This window comes from Salmo salar, chromosome 15 (assembly GCF_965601325.2).
Source record: "Salmo salar chromosome 15, fSalSal1, whole genome shotgun sequence".
NCBI lineage: Eukaryota > Metazoa > Chordata > Actinopteri > Salmoniformes > Salmonidae > Salmo > Salmo salar.
In genome coordinates this window covers 93,728,913-93,746,298 of record NC_138305.1, presented here as the reverse complement: position 1 = coordinate 93,746,298, position 17,386 = coordinate 93,728,913, and the positions used below count along the sequence as shown (strand labels likewise).

The window sequence follows — 17,386 nt, the reverse complement described above, 5'->3', positions numbered from 1 at the left end:
TCGTTTTACTGTGGATATTGATACTTGTGTACCTGTTTCCTCCAGCATCTTCACAAGGTCCTTTGCTGTTGTTCTGGGATTGATTTGCACTTTTCGCACCAAAGTACATTCATCTCTAGGTGAGAGCGTCTCCTTCCTGAGTGATATGACAGCCGCATGGTCCCATGGTGGTAATACTTGCGTACTATTGTTTGCACAGATGAACGTGGTACCTTCAGACGTTTGGAAATTGCTCCCAAGGATGAACCAGACTTGTGGAGGTCTATAAATATTTTCTGAGGTCTTGGCTGATTTATTTTCATTTAACCATGATGTCAAGCAAAGAGGCACTGAGTTTGAAGGTAGGCCTTGAAATACATCCTCAGGTACACCTCCAATTGACTCAAATGATGTCAATTAGCCTATCAGAAGCTTCTAAAGCCATGACATCATTTTCTGGAATTTTCCAAACTGTTTAAAGGCACAGTCAACTTAGTGTATGGAAACTTCTGACCCACTTGAATTACTTGTGTCATGCACAAAGTAGAAGTCCTAACCGACTTGCCAAAACTATAGTTAATTAACAAGAAATCTGTGGAGTGGTTGAAAAAGGAGTTTTAATGAGGGGGTAGATCAGATTTAATATTGCGGCTAGATTACGTACGAATACTTTGGAAAATATTGTTTTAAATCAAAATCACTTGGAGCTGATTCCCTGTTGTTTTTACCGTGGTATTTTTAGTCTTTCATGTCCAACATTGAAAATTATAACACAAAATAAAAATATAAATTTGCATTCAAATTTTTGCCTCAGAAAACATGTGGGACCAAATTATCTCCTGAATAGAAAGCGTCATGTTTGGGGAAAATCCAAACACCACATCACTGAGTACCACTCTTCATATTTTCAAGCATGGTGGTGGCTGCATCATGTTATTATGGGTATGCTTGTCATCGGCAAGGACTACAGAGTTTTTAAAATAAAAAGCAATGGAATAGTGCTAAGCACGGGCAAAATCCTAGAGGAAAACCTGGTTCAGGCTGCTTTCCAACTGACACAGGGGGATAAATTAACCTTTCAGCAGGACAATAACCTAAAATACACGGCCAAATATAGACAGGAGTTGCTTACCAAGACAACATTGAATGTTCCTGAGTGGCCTAGTTACAGATTTTACTTAAATCAGCTTGAAAATCGATGGCAAGACTTGAAAATGGCTGTCTAGCAATGATCAACAACCAACTTGACCGCTTGAAGAATTTTAAAAAGAATAATGTGCAAATGTTGTACAATGCAAGTGTGCAAAGACTCACCCAGAAAGACTCACAGCTGTAATCGCTGCCAAAGGTGACGCAGAGGTGTGAATACTTATGTAAAGGAGATACTTCTGTATTTCATTTTCAATAAATTTACAAACATTTCTAAAAACATGTTTTCACTTTGTTGTTATAGGGTATTGTATGTAAATGGGTAAGAAAAATTGTTTTTAATCCATTTTGAATTCAGGCTTTAACACAACAAAATGTGGAATAAGTCAAAAAGTATGAATATTTTCTGAAGGCACTGTATGTAGAATCGTAGGAAATTTGCTTTAAAACCTGTTGGGGCTCGGGGGCAGTATTGCGAAATTTTGAAAAAAATATGTGCCCATTTTTAACTGCCTCCTACACCAACTCAGAAGCTAGGATATGCATATTATTAACACATTCGGATAGAAAACACTCTGAATTTTCTAAAACAGTTTGAATGGTGTCTGTAAGTATAACAAAACTCATATTGCAGGCAAAAACCTGTGAAAAATAGATCAAAAAAATTTTGCATTTTGTGACTGTACTATTTAGTGTCATTGTTTTATAGATACCATAGTGAGAAAGGATTCATTTCGCAACTCCTACGGCTTCCACTAGATGTCAACGATCTTTATAAAGTTGTTTGAAGCGTCTATGATGAACAGAGACCGGATGGCAAGGAAGAGAAGTTGACCTCCCTGGGATGTCGTCACTTCATTATTGGCTGCACCTGCGCAATCATGTGATGCGATACATTTTTCAAAGACGTTTTTCAAGACACAGGAGAGGTCGGGTTGAAACATTACTGATGTTTCACGTTAAAAATGACAACGTTTGACATGTTTGAACAATGTAAATAGATTATTTTTTTAACTTTTCGCCGTGACTCCCCCCCGCGCTACTTTTTAGTAGCCTACCGAAGCGCTAACAACATGGAACAACTTGGAGTTATTTGGACATCAATTATGAACTTTGTCAAAAGAAACCACATTTGTAGTGGACCTGGGATTTCTGGAAGTGCCAATGGATGAAGATAATCAAAGGTAAGGGAATATTGACAATAGTAATTTTGATATTACATGGTTACAAGATGGTGCTAACCTGTATAGCCTAGCCTATTGTTCTTAGCACAGCACCCGGTTTATTGCAAATTGTGATTTCCCAGTAAAGTTATTTTGAAATCTGGCATTGCAGTAGCATTTACGAAATGTTAAACTATGAATATTTGAATGACAATAATATAATTTACCAATGTTATCGAATAGTAATTTTGTGATTTGTAACGTTGTTCACCGGAAGCATTTGAGAGAAAAAAAAAATCTGATTTTCACCGCTTCGGTAAAATGCTGTTTTTGGATATAAATATGAACTTGATGGAACAAAAAATGCATGTATTGTGTAACATAATGTCTTAGGAGTGTCATCTGAGGAAGATTGTCAAAGGTTGGTGCATAATTCTAGCTGGTTATCCGCTTATGATGACGCCTGTCTTTGAATTGACAAAACATTACACACAGCTATTTTCAATGTACTCTCCTAACATAACCTAACTTTATGCTTTCGCCGTAAAGCCTCTTTGAAATCGGACAATGTGGTTGGATTTAGGAGATGTTTATCTTTCAAATTGTGAGAAATAGTTGATTGTTTGAGAAATTGAAATTATTAGATTCTTGCAGTTTTTGAATTTCCCGCCATGGTCTCTTGACAATGAATCCCGATATCGGGATAAGATCCCCAACAGGTTTTAAAACTGCATAATTTTCACTCAGCTGCATGGCAAAATATATAGAATTGCAGGAAATTAACTTTAAAACTGCAAATATTTCTCTCAGCTCCATGGAGAAGTGTGTAGCATAGCAGGAAATTGTCTTAGAAATGCAAAAATCTCTATGCTCTCTGAAATTCAGCCAAGCCAACAGGCAGACTGCGCTCCACAGCTAGGCCCCCTGCCACGCCCACCACCTAAGCCCCTTTTTGATCCAGAATAAACCCTGAGATCAAAAATATAATATTCATGATGTCACCTTGTGATGTGGATTTTTTTAGCTACTGTATTACCTATCACTAGTCGGTTGTCTGCAAGAACTCCAGTATTTTTTATCCTATAGCTTGTTCTCCATCTTCTTTGTAAATAGTGGCCAACATGTTTTCAGTACTTTTATTTCCATGACTGATCAAAACTAATTTTCTCATGCTCTCTCTCTTGTCTCTCTCCAGCAGAAAAATAGTTAGCAACATAAAATATTGAAACATCATATCGCAATAAAATCACAGTATCGAATTGCAATCAAATCAAATATTATTTGTCACATGCGCCGAATACAACAACCTTACCGTGAAATTCTTACTTACAAGCCCTTAACCAGCAATGCAGTTCAAGAAATAGAGTTAACAAAATATTTACTAAATGAACTATAGTAAAAAAATAAATAACGAGGCTATATATAGGGGGTACCGGTACCGAGTCAATGTGCGGGAGTATAGGTTAGTTGAGGTAATTTGTACATGTAGGTAGAAGTAAAGTGACTATGCATATATAATAGACAGCGAGTAGCAGCAGTGTAAAAACAAAGAGGGGGGGGGTGTCAATGTAAATAGTCCGGGTGGCCATTTTATTCATTGTTCAGCAGTCTTATGGCTTGGGGGTAGAAGCTGGTATAGAGCCTTTTGGACCTAGACTTGGTGTTTCGGTACCGTTTGCCGTGCGGTAGCAGAGAGAACAGTCTATGACTAGGGTGGCTAGAGTCTTTGACAATTTTTTGGGCCTTCCTCTGACACCGCCTAGTATATAGGTCCTAAATGGCAGGACGCTTGTCCCAGTGATGTACAGGGCCAATACATATAGAATCATGGGAATCACAATACATATCGTATCGGCACCTACATATCATGATAATATCGTATTGTGAGGTCCCTGGCAATTCCCAGCCCTAATATCTCCCACTTCTGACTGCCTGTATCTGTCGTACTGTAGCATCTGATTCTCAGATGCAGTTTGTTTCTTCTCGTGTCAATCAGACAAGGCAGTGTATTTCAGCTCTATGTGTTTTTTAACCAGCAAAGTTTATTTATATATAACAACAGTACAAAGTGAATCCTTGGCTTGCAAAATAGGTGTGCTTCATATTTACAATAGGTACACAATAATATATTATGATAACAAAACCAAAGCAAATTAAAAAACACAAGAACAATTTCTTTAAATACTTTTAACTTTCTTACAATTTTCACAACACTTTTATAAAACAAAAAGGACAGCCATTATTATTATCATCATCATCATTTGTATTGATTATATTACAGAACTCCAGTGTCTACAAAGGGTTGTGTACATTGTGTTGTGTTTCGAATGGAAGAAGGATATTCATTTCATATTCCGTGATATTTTCGACATGAAGAGAATATTACTAATCTGATGTTCAATTCCTCCGACTGACATCGTGAGAAAAGAAAAAAGGTGAATAATTCTTGTTTTTCTGTGAGTAATGAAACATACCAGTAAACCCATCACTACATCACCTACAGCGCCAAGAGCAGAAAAGTGCACAATCTTCTTCAATTAGGTCTCATGTCTTCTGTAGTGGAAATTAAGTCGCCGTTTAATAATATTCTATCGCCAACGTGTATCAACTGCAACATGCCTCAGAGACCATTAACTGGCTGTGAAATTAAATTCTGCGCTGCAGAATGTCAAACAAACATAATTATAAAAAATGTACCTTTTAATTTCTTATTGAATGTAATCATCTCCTAAGAAATACAAAAGTGTATAGTATGAAAAAAAACTATAAAAATCTCTTTCACAAAACGTCAGACGCAGACAGATGTGAGTTAAGACTTAATTAAGGAATAATACAATGTGAGAAATGTATTTTCTATTGGTGTTATGGCATGCCGACCAAAAGACAAGGTTGGATTTATCATTTTAAGAACAGTGAAGCAAAAACAGAACATTAAATAAAGATCCCTCAAGAGAAAAGCAAACTTTGTTCAAGTCAAATCCCACTTTTTCTTTTAAAGGCCCAGTGCAGTCAAAAACATGAGGTGGAATAATACTGTTAAATCGTGAAAAATATGATAATACCCTTTTAGTGTAAGAGCTGTTTGAAAAGACAACCTGAAATTTCAGCCTGTTTTGGTGGGATGGAATTTTGCTTGAGAAATTGCTCTTGCTGAGAAGCTATTTTGTTTTGTTTTTGACCATTTTGATTGAAAGTAAGGTACTTAATTGTTACCCAGAAATGATTTGATATTGAGATAAAAACGTCTGCCTTGGGCCTTTAATCTGTTACTACTATGGAGAATATAGCGTAACAATATACAAGGTACATTTGAGCATGAGTGTCTGTGTCTATATTTAGAGTGCACCTATAGACACAGTATTTGTGTTGAGCAGGAGTAGTTACTGCTTACCAGGGGGCCAACAGACATCCCCCCCTCTCTCCCTATACCCATCCACCCCCCTTGGCTGGAGATATTAATACCATGCCAATCATGTGGTCTCCCTGCATTTCTCTTTACCAGTTTTGATGTGTTTTTTCATCTATCTCCTGATCACACAACTACACTTCCGATCACTGCTTCATAGCAGGAAACCAGAGCTAAAGGGGTTTCTCAGGGCCTCCCGAGTGGCGCAGCGGTCTAAGGCACTGCATCGGTAGTGCTTGAGGCGTCACTACAGATCCGGGTTCGATCCCGGGCTGTGTCGCAGCCGGCCATGTCCGGGAGACCCATGAGGCGGCGCACAAATGGCCCAGCGTCATCCGGGTTAGGGGACGGTTTGGCCGGCTGGGATGTCCTTGTCCTATCGCTCACTAGCCACTCCTGTGGCAGACCGGGTGCAGTGCACGCTGACACGGTCGCCAGTTGTATGGTGTTTCCTCCGACACATTGGTGCAGTTGGCTTCCAGGTTAAGTGAGCAGTGTGTCAAGAAGCAGTGCGGCTTGGCAGGATTGTGTTTCGGAGGATGCATGGCTCTCGACCGGTGACTCTCCTGAGTCCGTACGGGAGTTGCAGCGATCGGGCAAGACTGTAACTACCAATTGGGGAGAAAAAGTAGAAAGAAAATAAAGGTGTTTCTCTTTCTCATTTCTGACTGAGCTCTACTCTTCAAACAGCTCTGGCGAGATGACTGAATCACCGCCCACCTTGCTGTACAGAACCAGGTCATACCCTCTTCACTTCTTTACACAGCGTGGCAGCCCAGGTACCTTGTCAAAAGTACAGTGTCAAATTCAACAAAATGGAGCCACCAGAGGCTGTAGATTAATGTTGAAGTGGTGAAGAAGAATCAGGAGAACTCAGGGGTTTTATGGTTGGTTCATTTGGAGTTTTAAGGCAGCAGAGAAAATAATAAGCACCTTTCATCCATCAACATTGGTGTTATATTTTCTCCATCCATAAATAATGTAATTATACTGTACACCTTTAATACTACCTAGTTTCAAGTACTTGATGTAAACAATGAGCAAACATCAAAGTCTGGAGAAAACAGAATGGTGGTGGTCACTAATCCAGCAGAGTGAATCTACAGTATATGGTCATCCAGCTATGACGAGTACATGTAAGGTTCCCTCTTATTCCTCACTGGAAGCCAGTCTATATATCCTTTCATGAATGGGTTAAGTTTGGTACAGGACAATCCAATCTTACCAAAGATCTACCTGGTAATGTAACATGCATTATGTCTGATGTTTATATCCTCTTTTGTCCATGCTTGCAGTTGAGATATTTTCTTCTTGCCAAAAACAAAAAAGGGCAAGTAACTATTATACGGCGTTGTGTCTCTCCTGACCCTACTACAGTACCTTCCTCCGTACCTGCTGCCTGTTCACAAGCTTCCAGTTACATGACCACCTCTCTACTTCAGTCTGAGGGCCCGGCTGGCTCCCTCTGTAAAGCATTCATCGATTTGGACACATCAGTGAATCATTTAAAACGACAGGATCTTTTGGCACTTACTCAAACTAGACCCACACAGGCTTCTTCTTACTATCTTTTAGAAAGACATTGTTGTTGGTGCAGTAGTTGGGTAGAAAACTAACGTCTGCTAACATTTAGCTGCTGGCCATCTCCAGCTAGCCTGATCCATTGGCACTTAAAAAACAAAGATAGACCTTGAAAACACTTCTTCTGACATGTGATATGATGCATGCAAGTTTTACACACACACTTGATCCGATCCCCAAAAGCGATACAAACGATGGTTATATTAGGGAGTATTTTCACTATTGCTGCCACCGGCCGGACGGCCTCAGTCCCCATCTTGGCAGGCCTCTAGAATCTAGTCTCCAGTATATTATGGTATTTGTATGTTAAGGGCAGCGTAGCCACGGCAAAGATGCCTAAAATACAGACGGCATAGTACACACCCTCCTATGATAAAGATAGAGATTTGGTAACAGGTAAAACATTGTGAGGGGGCAAAGGACTAGGACGGATGAATTTTCAGTACATGTTCAGTTGGCCATCTATTTAGACATTATAGTGTTCTGTTCAACTAACTCCATTTTGTTTAGAAAACAAACCCAAACGAGAAAGAAAAATCCACATCTGCTTTTGTACATTCACATACATTGACATGTATGAAACAGAACCTACAGTACATACAGATGAAGTTACTGCTGAGGAGGGTCTTATACAAACCAGTATGGTGCTGGTTGTTGTTTTGTCCTTATACCCAACACACTCTGTGGACCTGTGTATTTTCTCTTATCACACAGGGTAAAGGGGTTTGGGGTTGATAAGCATGCTGGTTGAACTTTGACCCCTCCAGAGGAAGTTTGTTATGAGTTCCGTTCGCTCTCGTATGATGAGGATGCATTTGGTTGGTTTCTGTACAGGGCTGATGGGTTACAGTCAGAGCTGGGTTCTGTCCACTTGGTCTCGAGTATCATGTTGATAATGAACGGTAATACTGTCTGAGGAGAACAGAGAGCAGGACAAGACATGACATAGAACCATGTCTTTCTGATGGCTACACCACCCTATAACATGTGTTATAACACAACCTTTGACTTTGTACAGTACAACAATGTCCATGTATGTATCAAGAGGAAGATGGCTCAACTGCAACCAATAAAATCAAAATGTACACATACAAAAATAAACATTTGGAAGCAAAACTCAGGAACAATATCTCTGGAATCAAACATGAGAAGTCTTTATCCTCCATCTCTCTTCTCCGTCTTCTTTCAGTGTCTCTGATGTGAGTTGAGCAGACAGAGAGTGTATCTGACTATAAGATCTCCCCTCGGTTTGTTCTGTCTCTCAACAAATCTCTCCTTCAGGGCTATACACACACAACACAAAAATAATATCCTTTGGAAAGAAATATGCCATGTAGCCTTTATGGAGGTCTGTGGTGTGGTCGTCCCACCTTACATCTTCATCATCACCATCCATGTTTCCAGAGACGATGGCGTCTTTTAGCCAGGTGGTGGCAATATGGCATGAGAGGAAAATAAGATAAAAACAAAACTCTTTGTTTGTGGATTTAAAAATGTCCCAGGTCCGTGGTGGTTAGTTGTCCATCACACGGTGAGTATCGGGACTGTTTGTTGGGTGGCTGATGGACATCCCGGGCCGGTCCAGTCGTCTAATCCCGTGGTCTGTCTCAGCTCTCCAGGGACATGGCTGAGATGAGCTGCTCCACCTTGTAGGCCAGACGCTGTTTCTTAGCCTGCTCGTCCTGCTCCAGGGCCATGGTGATCTGGGGGGTTAGAGACAGGACAACAACATGATTTAGTGTCACTCTAACCCGGAAGCCACATGCAGGGACTCCATCAATTGCAAAGACCCTTCATATGCAAATAGTTTGCAAGACTATTTCAAATAGAACGTATAGACAATTGCTGGTGGCTTAGAGTATGCTCATGTAATGCTCAATTACATCTGTACAACATAGACAATGTTGACTGAATGTTAAGGAATGACATTAAAGTATTCACTCAGCAAAAATGTTTATGTCCTCTCACTGTCAACTGCGTTTATTTTCAGCAAACTTAGCATGTGTAAATATTTGTATGAACATAACAAGATTAAACAACTGAGACATAAACTGAACAAGTTCCACAGACATGTGACTAATAGATAATGAATAATGTGTCCCTGAACAAAGGGGGGGTCAAAAGTAAGTCAGTATCTGGTATGGCCACCAGCTGCATTAAGTACTGCAGTGCATCTCCTCCTCATGGACTGGACCAGATTTGCCAGTTCTTGCTGTGAGATGTTACCCCACTCTTCCACCAAGGCACCTGCAAGTTCCCGGACATTTCTGGGGGGAATGGCCCTAGCCCTCACCCTCCGATCCAACAGGTCCCAGACATGCTCAATGGGATTGAGATCCGGGCTCTTTGTTGGCCATGACAGAACACTGACATTCCTGTCTTGCAGGACATCACGCACAGAACAAGCAGTATGGCTGGTGGCATTGTCATGCTGGAGGGTCATGTCAGGATGAGCCTGCAGGAAGGGTACCTGTAACGCCCTGGCCATAGAGAGGGGTTTTTGTTCTTTATTTTGGTTAGGCCAGGGTGTTACATTGGGTGGGCGTTCTATGTTCCTTTTTCTATGTTTTTGTATTTCTTTGTTTTGGGCCGTGTGTGGCTCCCAATCAGGCACAGCTGAAGCTCATTGTTGCTGATTGGGAGTCACACATAAGGAGCATGTTTTTCCTTTGGGTTTTGTGGGTAATTGTTTCTGTTAGTGTTTGCACCTGACAGGACTGTTTTGGCTGTCAGTTTTCTTGTTTTTTTGTATAGTGTTCACGTTGTTCTATTAAAATTCAAATGATGAACACATCCTCTGCTGCATCCTGGTCTACTCTCTCTCCCGACAGCCGTTACAGTACCACATGAGGGAGGAGGATGTCTTCCCTGTAACGCACAGCGTTGAGATCGCCTGCAATGACAACAAGCTCAGTCCGATGATGCTGTGACACACCGCCCCAGACCACGAAAGACCCTCCACCTCCATCTCGATCGATCCCGCTCCAGAGTACAGGCCTTGGTGTAACGCTCATTCCTTCGACGATAAACGCGAATCCAACCATCACCCCTGGTGAGACAAAACCACGACTCGTCAGTGAAGAGCACTTTTTGCCAGTCCTGTCTGGTCCAGTGACGGTGGGTTTGTGCCCATAGGCGATGTTGTTGCCGGTGATGTCTGGTGAGGACCTGCCTTACAACAGGCCTACAAGCCCTCAGTCCAGCCTCTCTCAGCCTATTGCGGACAGTCTGAGCACTGATGGAGGGATTGTGCGCTCCTGGTGTATCTCGGGCAGTTGTTGTCCCACAGGTGTGATGTTCGGATGAACCGATCCTGTGCAGGTGTTACATATGGTCTTAAACTGCTATGATGATCAGTTGTCCGTCCTGTCTCCCTGTAGCACTGTCTTAGGCATCTCACAGTACGGACATTGCAATTTATTGCCTTGGCCACATCTGCAATCCTCATGCCTCCTTGCAGCATGCCTAAGGAACGTTCACGCAGATGAGCAGGGACCCTGGGCATCTTTTTTTTGGTGTTTTTCAGAGTCAGTAGAAAGGCCTCCTTTAGTGTCCTAAGTTTTCATAACTCTGACCTTAATTGTCTACCGTCTGTAAGCTGTTAGAGTTTTAACGACCGTTCCAAAGGTGCATGTTCATTAATTGTTTAACAAGCATGGGAAATAGTGTTTAAAACCTTTACAATGAAGATCTGTGAAGTTATTTGGATTTTTACGAATTATATTTGAAAGACAGGGTCCTGAAAAGGGGACATTTCATTTTTTTGCTGAGTTTATGACTCTGGTCTTTGCCAGTCAGCACGCAAAAGGTCCAGACTTCACTGTCTGTTGGATGGGTGGGATCATGTGTGCTTTTTATTTAATGAATATAACATTGTCTCTGTTGGAGATGGTAACACAAAACCGAGGAATCCAACTTGTATAATGCCCTTTCTCGGTTTCATCTTATGTTTTTCTCTCTCCGTAAACGTGGCATTTGTCAAGTCTTGTTCAAAGGGGAATCCGACAGGGTCTCCTCTCTGCTGTCTGCAGTGTCACACAGTCACGTCATGCTGTATGTATATCAGCGTGGCATCGCGGTGGCTGGGGGGGCTTTTTCATGTGCTTGTATCAAACAGGAGAAATAATACCCAATAAGATCACAGGTGTGGGCCACATGCCACACAGTGACATCGATCAAAGGTATGGATCAATGCTAATGCAACAAATCTCTCCTTTTTCTATATGACAGAAATGTATTCTATGTGAACAGTGGTTCATTGAACAAGAATAAGGGCTGAAAAAGCTTGATATGCCTCCCAGGAATAAACAGTGTTGCCATAACTAAGCATTGTAGGCATTGTGCTAAACACACTGTGGGGACATTAACGAAGACTAGTTTCTCTTAGGGTCTGTTGGCAGTCTGTACATAGCTCCAGCAATCTGTCCCATAGTAGACTCCCTGACTGTTGTCTCACTCTCATCTGCCTAAGTGCTCTTCGAGGCAAGCAGAGCAGAGCCCAGCGGAGCCTCTCCTCCTCCTCATACCACTCTGTTATTAATCTGCTGTGCTGTATGCAGGTGCAGCTCCCTCCCTCTGTCTACCATCTCCCTAATCCATTTAGTATTGCTCTAGCCCGTTCATAGAGGGGCCGCACAAGGAGTCAGGCAAGGAACAAACAACCCCGACAGCTACAGATAAGGGCATAAGCACTCAGGAGACAGGGAAAGGAGACACAGAGAGAGGGGATAAGTGTGTGTGTGTGTGTGTGTGTGTGTGTGTGTGTGTGTGTGTGTGTGTGTGTGTGTGTGTGTGTGTGTGTGTGTGTGTGTGTGTGTGTGTGTGTGTGTGTGTGTGTGTGTGTGTGTGTGTGTGTGTGTGTGTGTGTGTGAGAAAGAAAGTTAGAGTGGGGAAGGAGCATGAGGTAAAAGAAGAGACAAAGCGAGAAGAAAGTGCAGGATAGAGAGTGGCAATAAAAGAGGTGGTCTATGAGAGGTTAAAATAGAGAGTTAAAGAGGTGGTCTATGAGAGGTTTAAAGAGAGAGCGCTAAAGAGGTGGTCTATGAGAGGTTTAAAGAGAGAGAGTTAAAGAGGTGGTCTATGAGAGGTTTAAAGAGAGAGAGTTAAAGAGGTGGTCTATGAGAGGTTTAAAGAGAGAGAGTTAAAGAGGTGGTCTATGAGAGGTTTAAAGAGAGAGAGTTAAAGAGGTGGTCTATGAGAGGTTTAAAGAGAGAGAGTTAAAGAGGTAGTCTATGAGAGGTTTAAAGAGAGAGAGTTAAAGAGGTGGTCTATGAGAGGTTTAAAGAGAGAGAGTTAAAGAGGTAGTCTATGAGAGGTTTAAAGAGAGAGAGTTAAAGAGGTGGTCTATGAGAGGTTTAAAGAGAGAGAGTTAAAGAGGTGGTCTATGAGAGGTTTAAAGAGAGAGAGTTAAAGTGAGCCCTAGTTCTAGCTACAGCAGCTTCAAGCTCTTAGGGCAGGAAGGAAAGAGGAGATAGAAGAGAAAGATACAGAGAGAGTGGAAGAGAGAGAGATAAAAATAAAAGAAAGTGAAAGAGAAGAGAGAGTGGGCTCCTAATTCTTGTGAATGTGGTCTAATATAAAGGTCAGACTAATGGCTCCCAGAGGAGCTGCTGACATTAAAGCCAGAACGTCTCCATTACAGAAACCTTTCTCTTTCTCTCTCCTCTTTCTCCCCCTCTCTCTCCTTCTCTCTCTCCCCTCTGTCTTTCTGTCTTCTCTCTCCTTCTCTTTCTCCACATTGTTTCGCCTCTCTCCGTCTCTTCTTTGTCGCACTTTTCCATCCTTCTCTCTTTCTCTCTCTCTCCTCCTCCCCTAATCATTCTCTCTCTCTCTCCTCCTCAATCTTTCTCTTTCTCTCTCTCTCCTCCCTTTCTTTTTCACTTTGCCCTCCCTCATTCTCTGTCTGTCTCTCCATCTCTCCCCTCTCTTCCCCTCAACCCCCCTCTTCACTCTTCCTGTGATCTGAGACAAATGGTCTGTCACATCTTGATTCTGCTCCAGAGAGCCACAGAGAGAGGGAGAGAACAGGGCTGTGTTCCTTCACACCACTCAGGGGATGGGGCGGCATGCTGAGCTGCTTGTACAGTTTCTGTTCCTGTCGCTCCTCCACATATCATACACCCACAGCCAGGTCTGCTACAGCTCTCACTGGCCCGGGACATATGGCACTTAGGATGGGTTATGTGATGTGGGGAAGTATGGTTATTTTTAAGAATAGCATCGGATCAGAGAAACCTGGCCTTTCTGAAAGTTCTAGACACTCTAAATGAGTTAGGAATGACCTTTAACTAGCCTTGAGTGAAGAGGAGGGTTAATAGGATTGTAGCCTAGCCTATTAGAATGGCCATCACTGCAGTGTGTGTGTCTATATGTGCGTGTCAGGACTCACCTCCTCACTGTATTTGGAGACGTAGGAGTAGATCTCGTTGAGAGCACTGAGCATGTTAAACTCTGTGGAGTGGAGCCTGGCCTGCTCTGCCAGGTATGCATTCATGTCCTGGTCACTGATGGCTGGCAGACGGTGAATGTCGGCGTAGTACCTGGAGGCACACACAGGGGGCGACACTCACTATCAACATGCACATATTCTATACCACAATGCTTTCCTGGAAAGTTGAGCCTCATTTTCTACATATTAGTCACATTTTACTAGTACATATATAATACTTAATATAATGCAAGTGTATCCAGGACCAAAACAGTTTGTGTGAGCGGTAATAAAACAAGGATATAGAATTGTATGTGGGCAATTCCACGGTAACAGAATCGTGCTCAGACTTAAAATGTATGCCAAACAAAAACCTTTTATTTCAAAGTTCAACAAATACAAAACTCTATGCACAAGGACTAATTTTAACAATTTAGACTTTTACAAAAACACATTTACTGTAAGAACTGTGCAGGTGCAAAGTTTAGTAACAGAAACAAAATCTCCTTCAGCTTTCTGCGTCCACGTTTTCGAAAAACTCTGTTAAATATCTGCTCCGAATAATGATTCACGATGTCTGCAGAAAGAATGGGGTGTCATCTATGACATGACTCGCTGACTTTGAAAACATCTATTTTGGTTATTGAAGTGGATTTACACTCGGTAACATAATTGTGGTAAAGGAATTTCAACTTGATCTGATCTGTACACAGAAATGTATAATTATGGATTTTATTCATGGTGATGTATCCTAAATACTGTAGGTACACAAAGGTATGGATAGATATGTAATATCCTCCTTTGCATATTTGGGTATTATTCTACACACTTGCTATTATTTTAATGAGCTCTGCCCCCAAACAAGACCCCACTCTCCCCCTACTCGGATGGTATTGCGCCGTCCCAACCTTCGCTCTCTCTCTCCCGCTACTCTCTCCTCTTCCATCCTATCATCTCTTCCCTCTGCTCAAACCTTCTCCAACCTATCTCCTGATTCTGCCTCCTCAACCCTCCTCTCCTCCCTCTCTGCATCCTTTGATTTCCTCTGTCCCCTATCCTCCAGGCCGGCTCGGTCCTCCCCTCCTGCTCCGTGGCTCGACGACTCACTGCGAGCTCACAGAACAGGGCTCCGGGCAGCCGAGCGGGAAATGGAGGAAAACTCGCCTCCCTGCGGACCTGGCATCCTTTCACTCCCTCCTCTCTACATTTTCCTCTTCTGTCTCTGCTGCTAAAGCCACTTTCTACCACTCTAAACTCCAAGCATCTGCCTCTAACCCTAGGAAGCTCTTTGCTACCTTCTCCTCCCTCCTGAATCCTCCTCCCCCTCCCCCCCCCCTCCTCCCTCTCTGCGGATGACTTCGTCAACCATTTTGAAAAGAAGGTTGACGACATCCGATCCTCGTTTGCTAAGTCAAACGACACTGCTGGTCCTGCTCACACTGCCCTACCCTGTGCTTTGACCTCTTTCTCCCCTCTCTCTCCAGATGAAATCTCGCGTCTTGTGACGGCCGGCCGCCCAACAACCTGCCCACTTGACCCTATCCCCTCCTCTCTTCTCCAGACCATTTCCGGAGACCTTCTCCCCTACCTCACCTCGCTCATCAACGCATCCTTGACCGCTGGCTACGTCCCTTCCGTCTTCAAGAGAGCGAGAGTTGCACCCCTTCTGAAAAAACCTACACTCGATCCCTCCGATGTCAACAACTACAGGCCAGTATCCCTTCTTTCCTTTCTCTCCAAAACTCTTGAACGCGCCGTGCTTGGCCAGCTCTCTTGCTATCTCTCTCAGAATGACCTTCTTGATCCTAATCAGTCAGGTTTCAAGACTGGGCATTCAACTGAGACTGCTCTTCTCTGTGTCACGGAGGCTCTCCGCACTGCTAAAGCTAACTCTCTCTCCTCTGCTCTCATCCTTCTAGACCTATCTGCTGCCTTTGATACCGTGAATGTATTTCTAACACGTTTTAAAACTTTTTCTGGTAGATGTTTTCTAAGACCCCTTTTCCGTCAGTCTGACCAGAAATCAAAGCCTTTGCTAATTCCACATTTTTAGGATGGAAAACAAAGACTTTCAGCTTTCATTTGACACCCAATTGAATATGCTCCTATAAACTCCACATGCTGGTGCTCATGGGTTATTTTACATGGAAATGACCATGTGTATATTGTGTCTCACTCTTACCTTTCTACCCAGCTCTTGTAGTTGGGGATGTCTTTAGCATACAGCAGCTTGTTGGAGGGTGAGTCCTTGCCCAGGCGGTGCTCTGAGGTGGAGCAGGAGTCCATGAAGGTCTGGGCCACCACAGACAGACAGGCGTCCGTGATGCTGCTCTTGTGGATGTCAAACACAAACTGGGGATTCTTGATCACGTTCACCCAGAACCGCAGCGGGAGGCTGATAAAGAGGGCACAGAAATGAGTCAGTCAGAATCCCCTCTCAGTATTTTTCTTCACTCTCTGGGTCATGAAAGCCACGTCGAGTCAGAATCCACTAACTATCAGTAACGTATTTCTCTCCTCTTTCTGGGTCACTAAAGTGCTGGCTTTAGGGAGGAGCTTTAGGCTCAACTCCACGACAGGCAGAATCCAGTACTGCTTTTGGAAAGTTTCTCGAGCTCGTGATCATCCTCTGATTGATACACATCACATCCTACATTATACATCCTATTGATGACCCATCCTATCATCTCCTATTCTACATCCTCCAGGTTCCTCACCAGTTGCTCTTCCACGTGTGGCGGACATCTTGGTCGTGGATGCCGTGTTTGTCCGCCTGCTCGTCCAGGAAGTCAAACATGTATTTGATGGCGAGGGGCAGGGCGCTACCCCGGTGGACGGTACTGAACAACGTCTCAAACAGGTCGTCCACAAACTTCTGCAGTGTACCCTGGGTAAACACAATGGACACACCAGGTCAGACATACATAAACTCACTCACAATAACTGATTTCCTAAAAGAATAGGCAGATAACCTAAGCAGACGAAAGTCTGTCATTAGCCACTGGGATCCACAACATACAGGATTGTACCACCAGTCACTTAGTACAATTTATGTAAAACAAAACACTGTAACTGAAAGTAAACTACTGTAGTATAATTGAAATATGGAGGCTGCAGGGGGAAGAAGTTTGTGTTGGGTGTTACCTTGGTGGCTAGCAGTCTGGTCAGGTATATCTCGGAGACCATCTTGCTGCCGCGGTCTCCCTCCTTCTGGTCTCCATGCTCGTGGTTCTTGACGAGGTGCCACACTTTGACCCCACTCTCAAGGTCAGGGGTTATCATAGGGGCACGGGAACGCAGACTGTCTGGACTACCTGTGTACCGGAAGGACGAGTCTAGAGTGGGAAAGAGAGAGGGAGAGAGAGAAATTAGACACTTGTAAATGAGCCACTGTGTTCCTAGTTCTGTGCTCTTTTCCCTTGTCCTGTTCAGTTTGGAAATAAACACTAACACACACACACACACACACACACACACACACACACACACACACACACACACACACACACACACACACACACACACACACACACACACACCTCCTCTCTAATTTGCCTGCAGGTCTATGTCTGTCTGCCGGCCATCTATGTTTTTATTTTTACTTAAATAAATAAATAAAAATAATTGAAAAAATAAAAAAATTGGGGGGGTAGATCAGCTTAATATTGCAGAAAGAATATT

At 42.8% G+C, this 17,386-nt stretch overlaps 1 protein-coding gene across 1 annotated transcript in view; it reads right to left on the bottom strand.

The window, feature by feature from the left end:
* Positions 1-4,300: 4,300 nt before the first annotated feature.
* The window catches only part of plxna2 (plexin A2), a 455,628-nt gene continuing 442,542 nt past the window's right edge, over positions 4,301-17,386 (bottom strand). The window contains 5 exon segments of the mRNA XM_082962164.1: positions 4,301-8,981; positions 13,667-13,817; positions 15,888-16,100; positions 16,423-16,592; positions 16,850-17,040. Coding sequence (XP_082818290.1) covers positions 8,886-8,981; positions 13,667-13,817; positions 15,888-16,100; positions 16,423-16,592; positions 16,850-17,040 — 821 coding nt within the window. The 3' untranslated portion in view covers positions 4,301-8,885.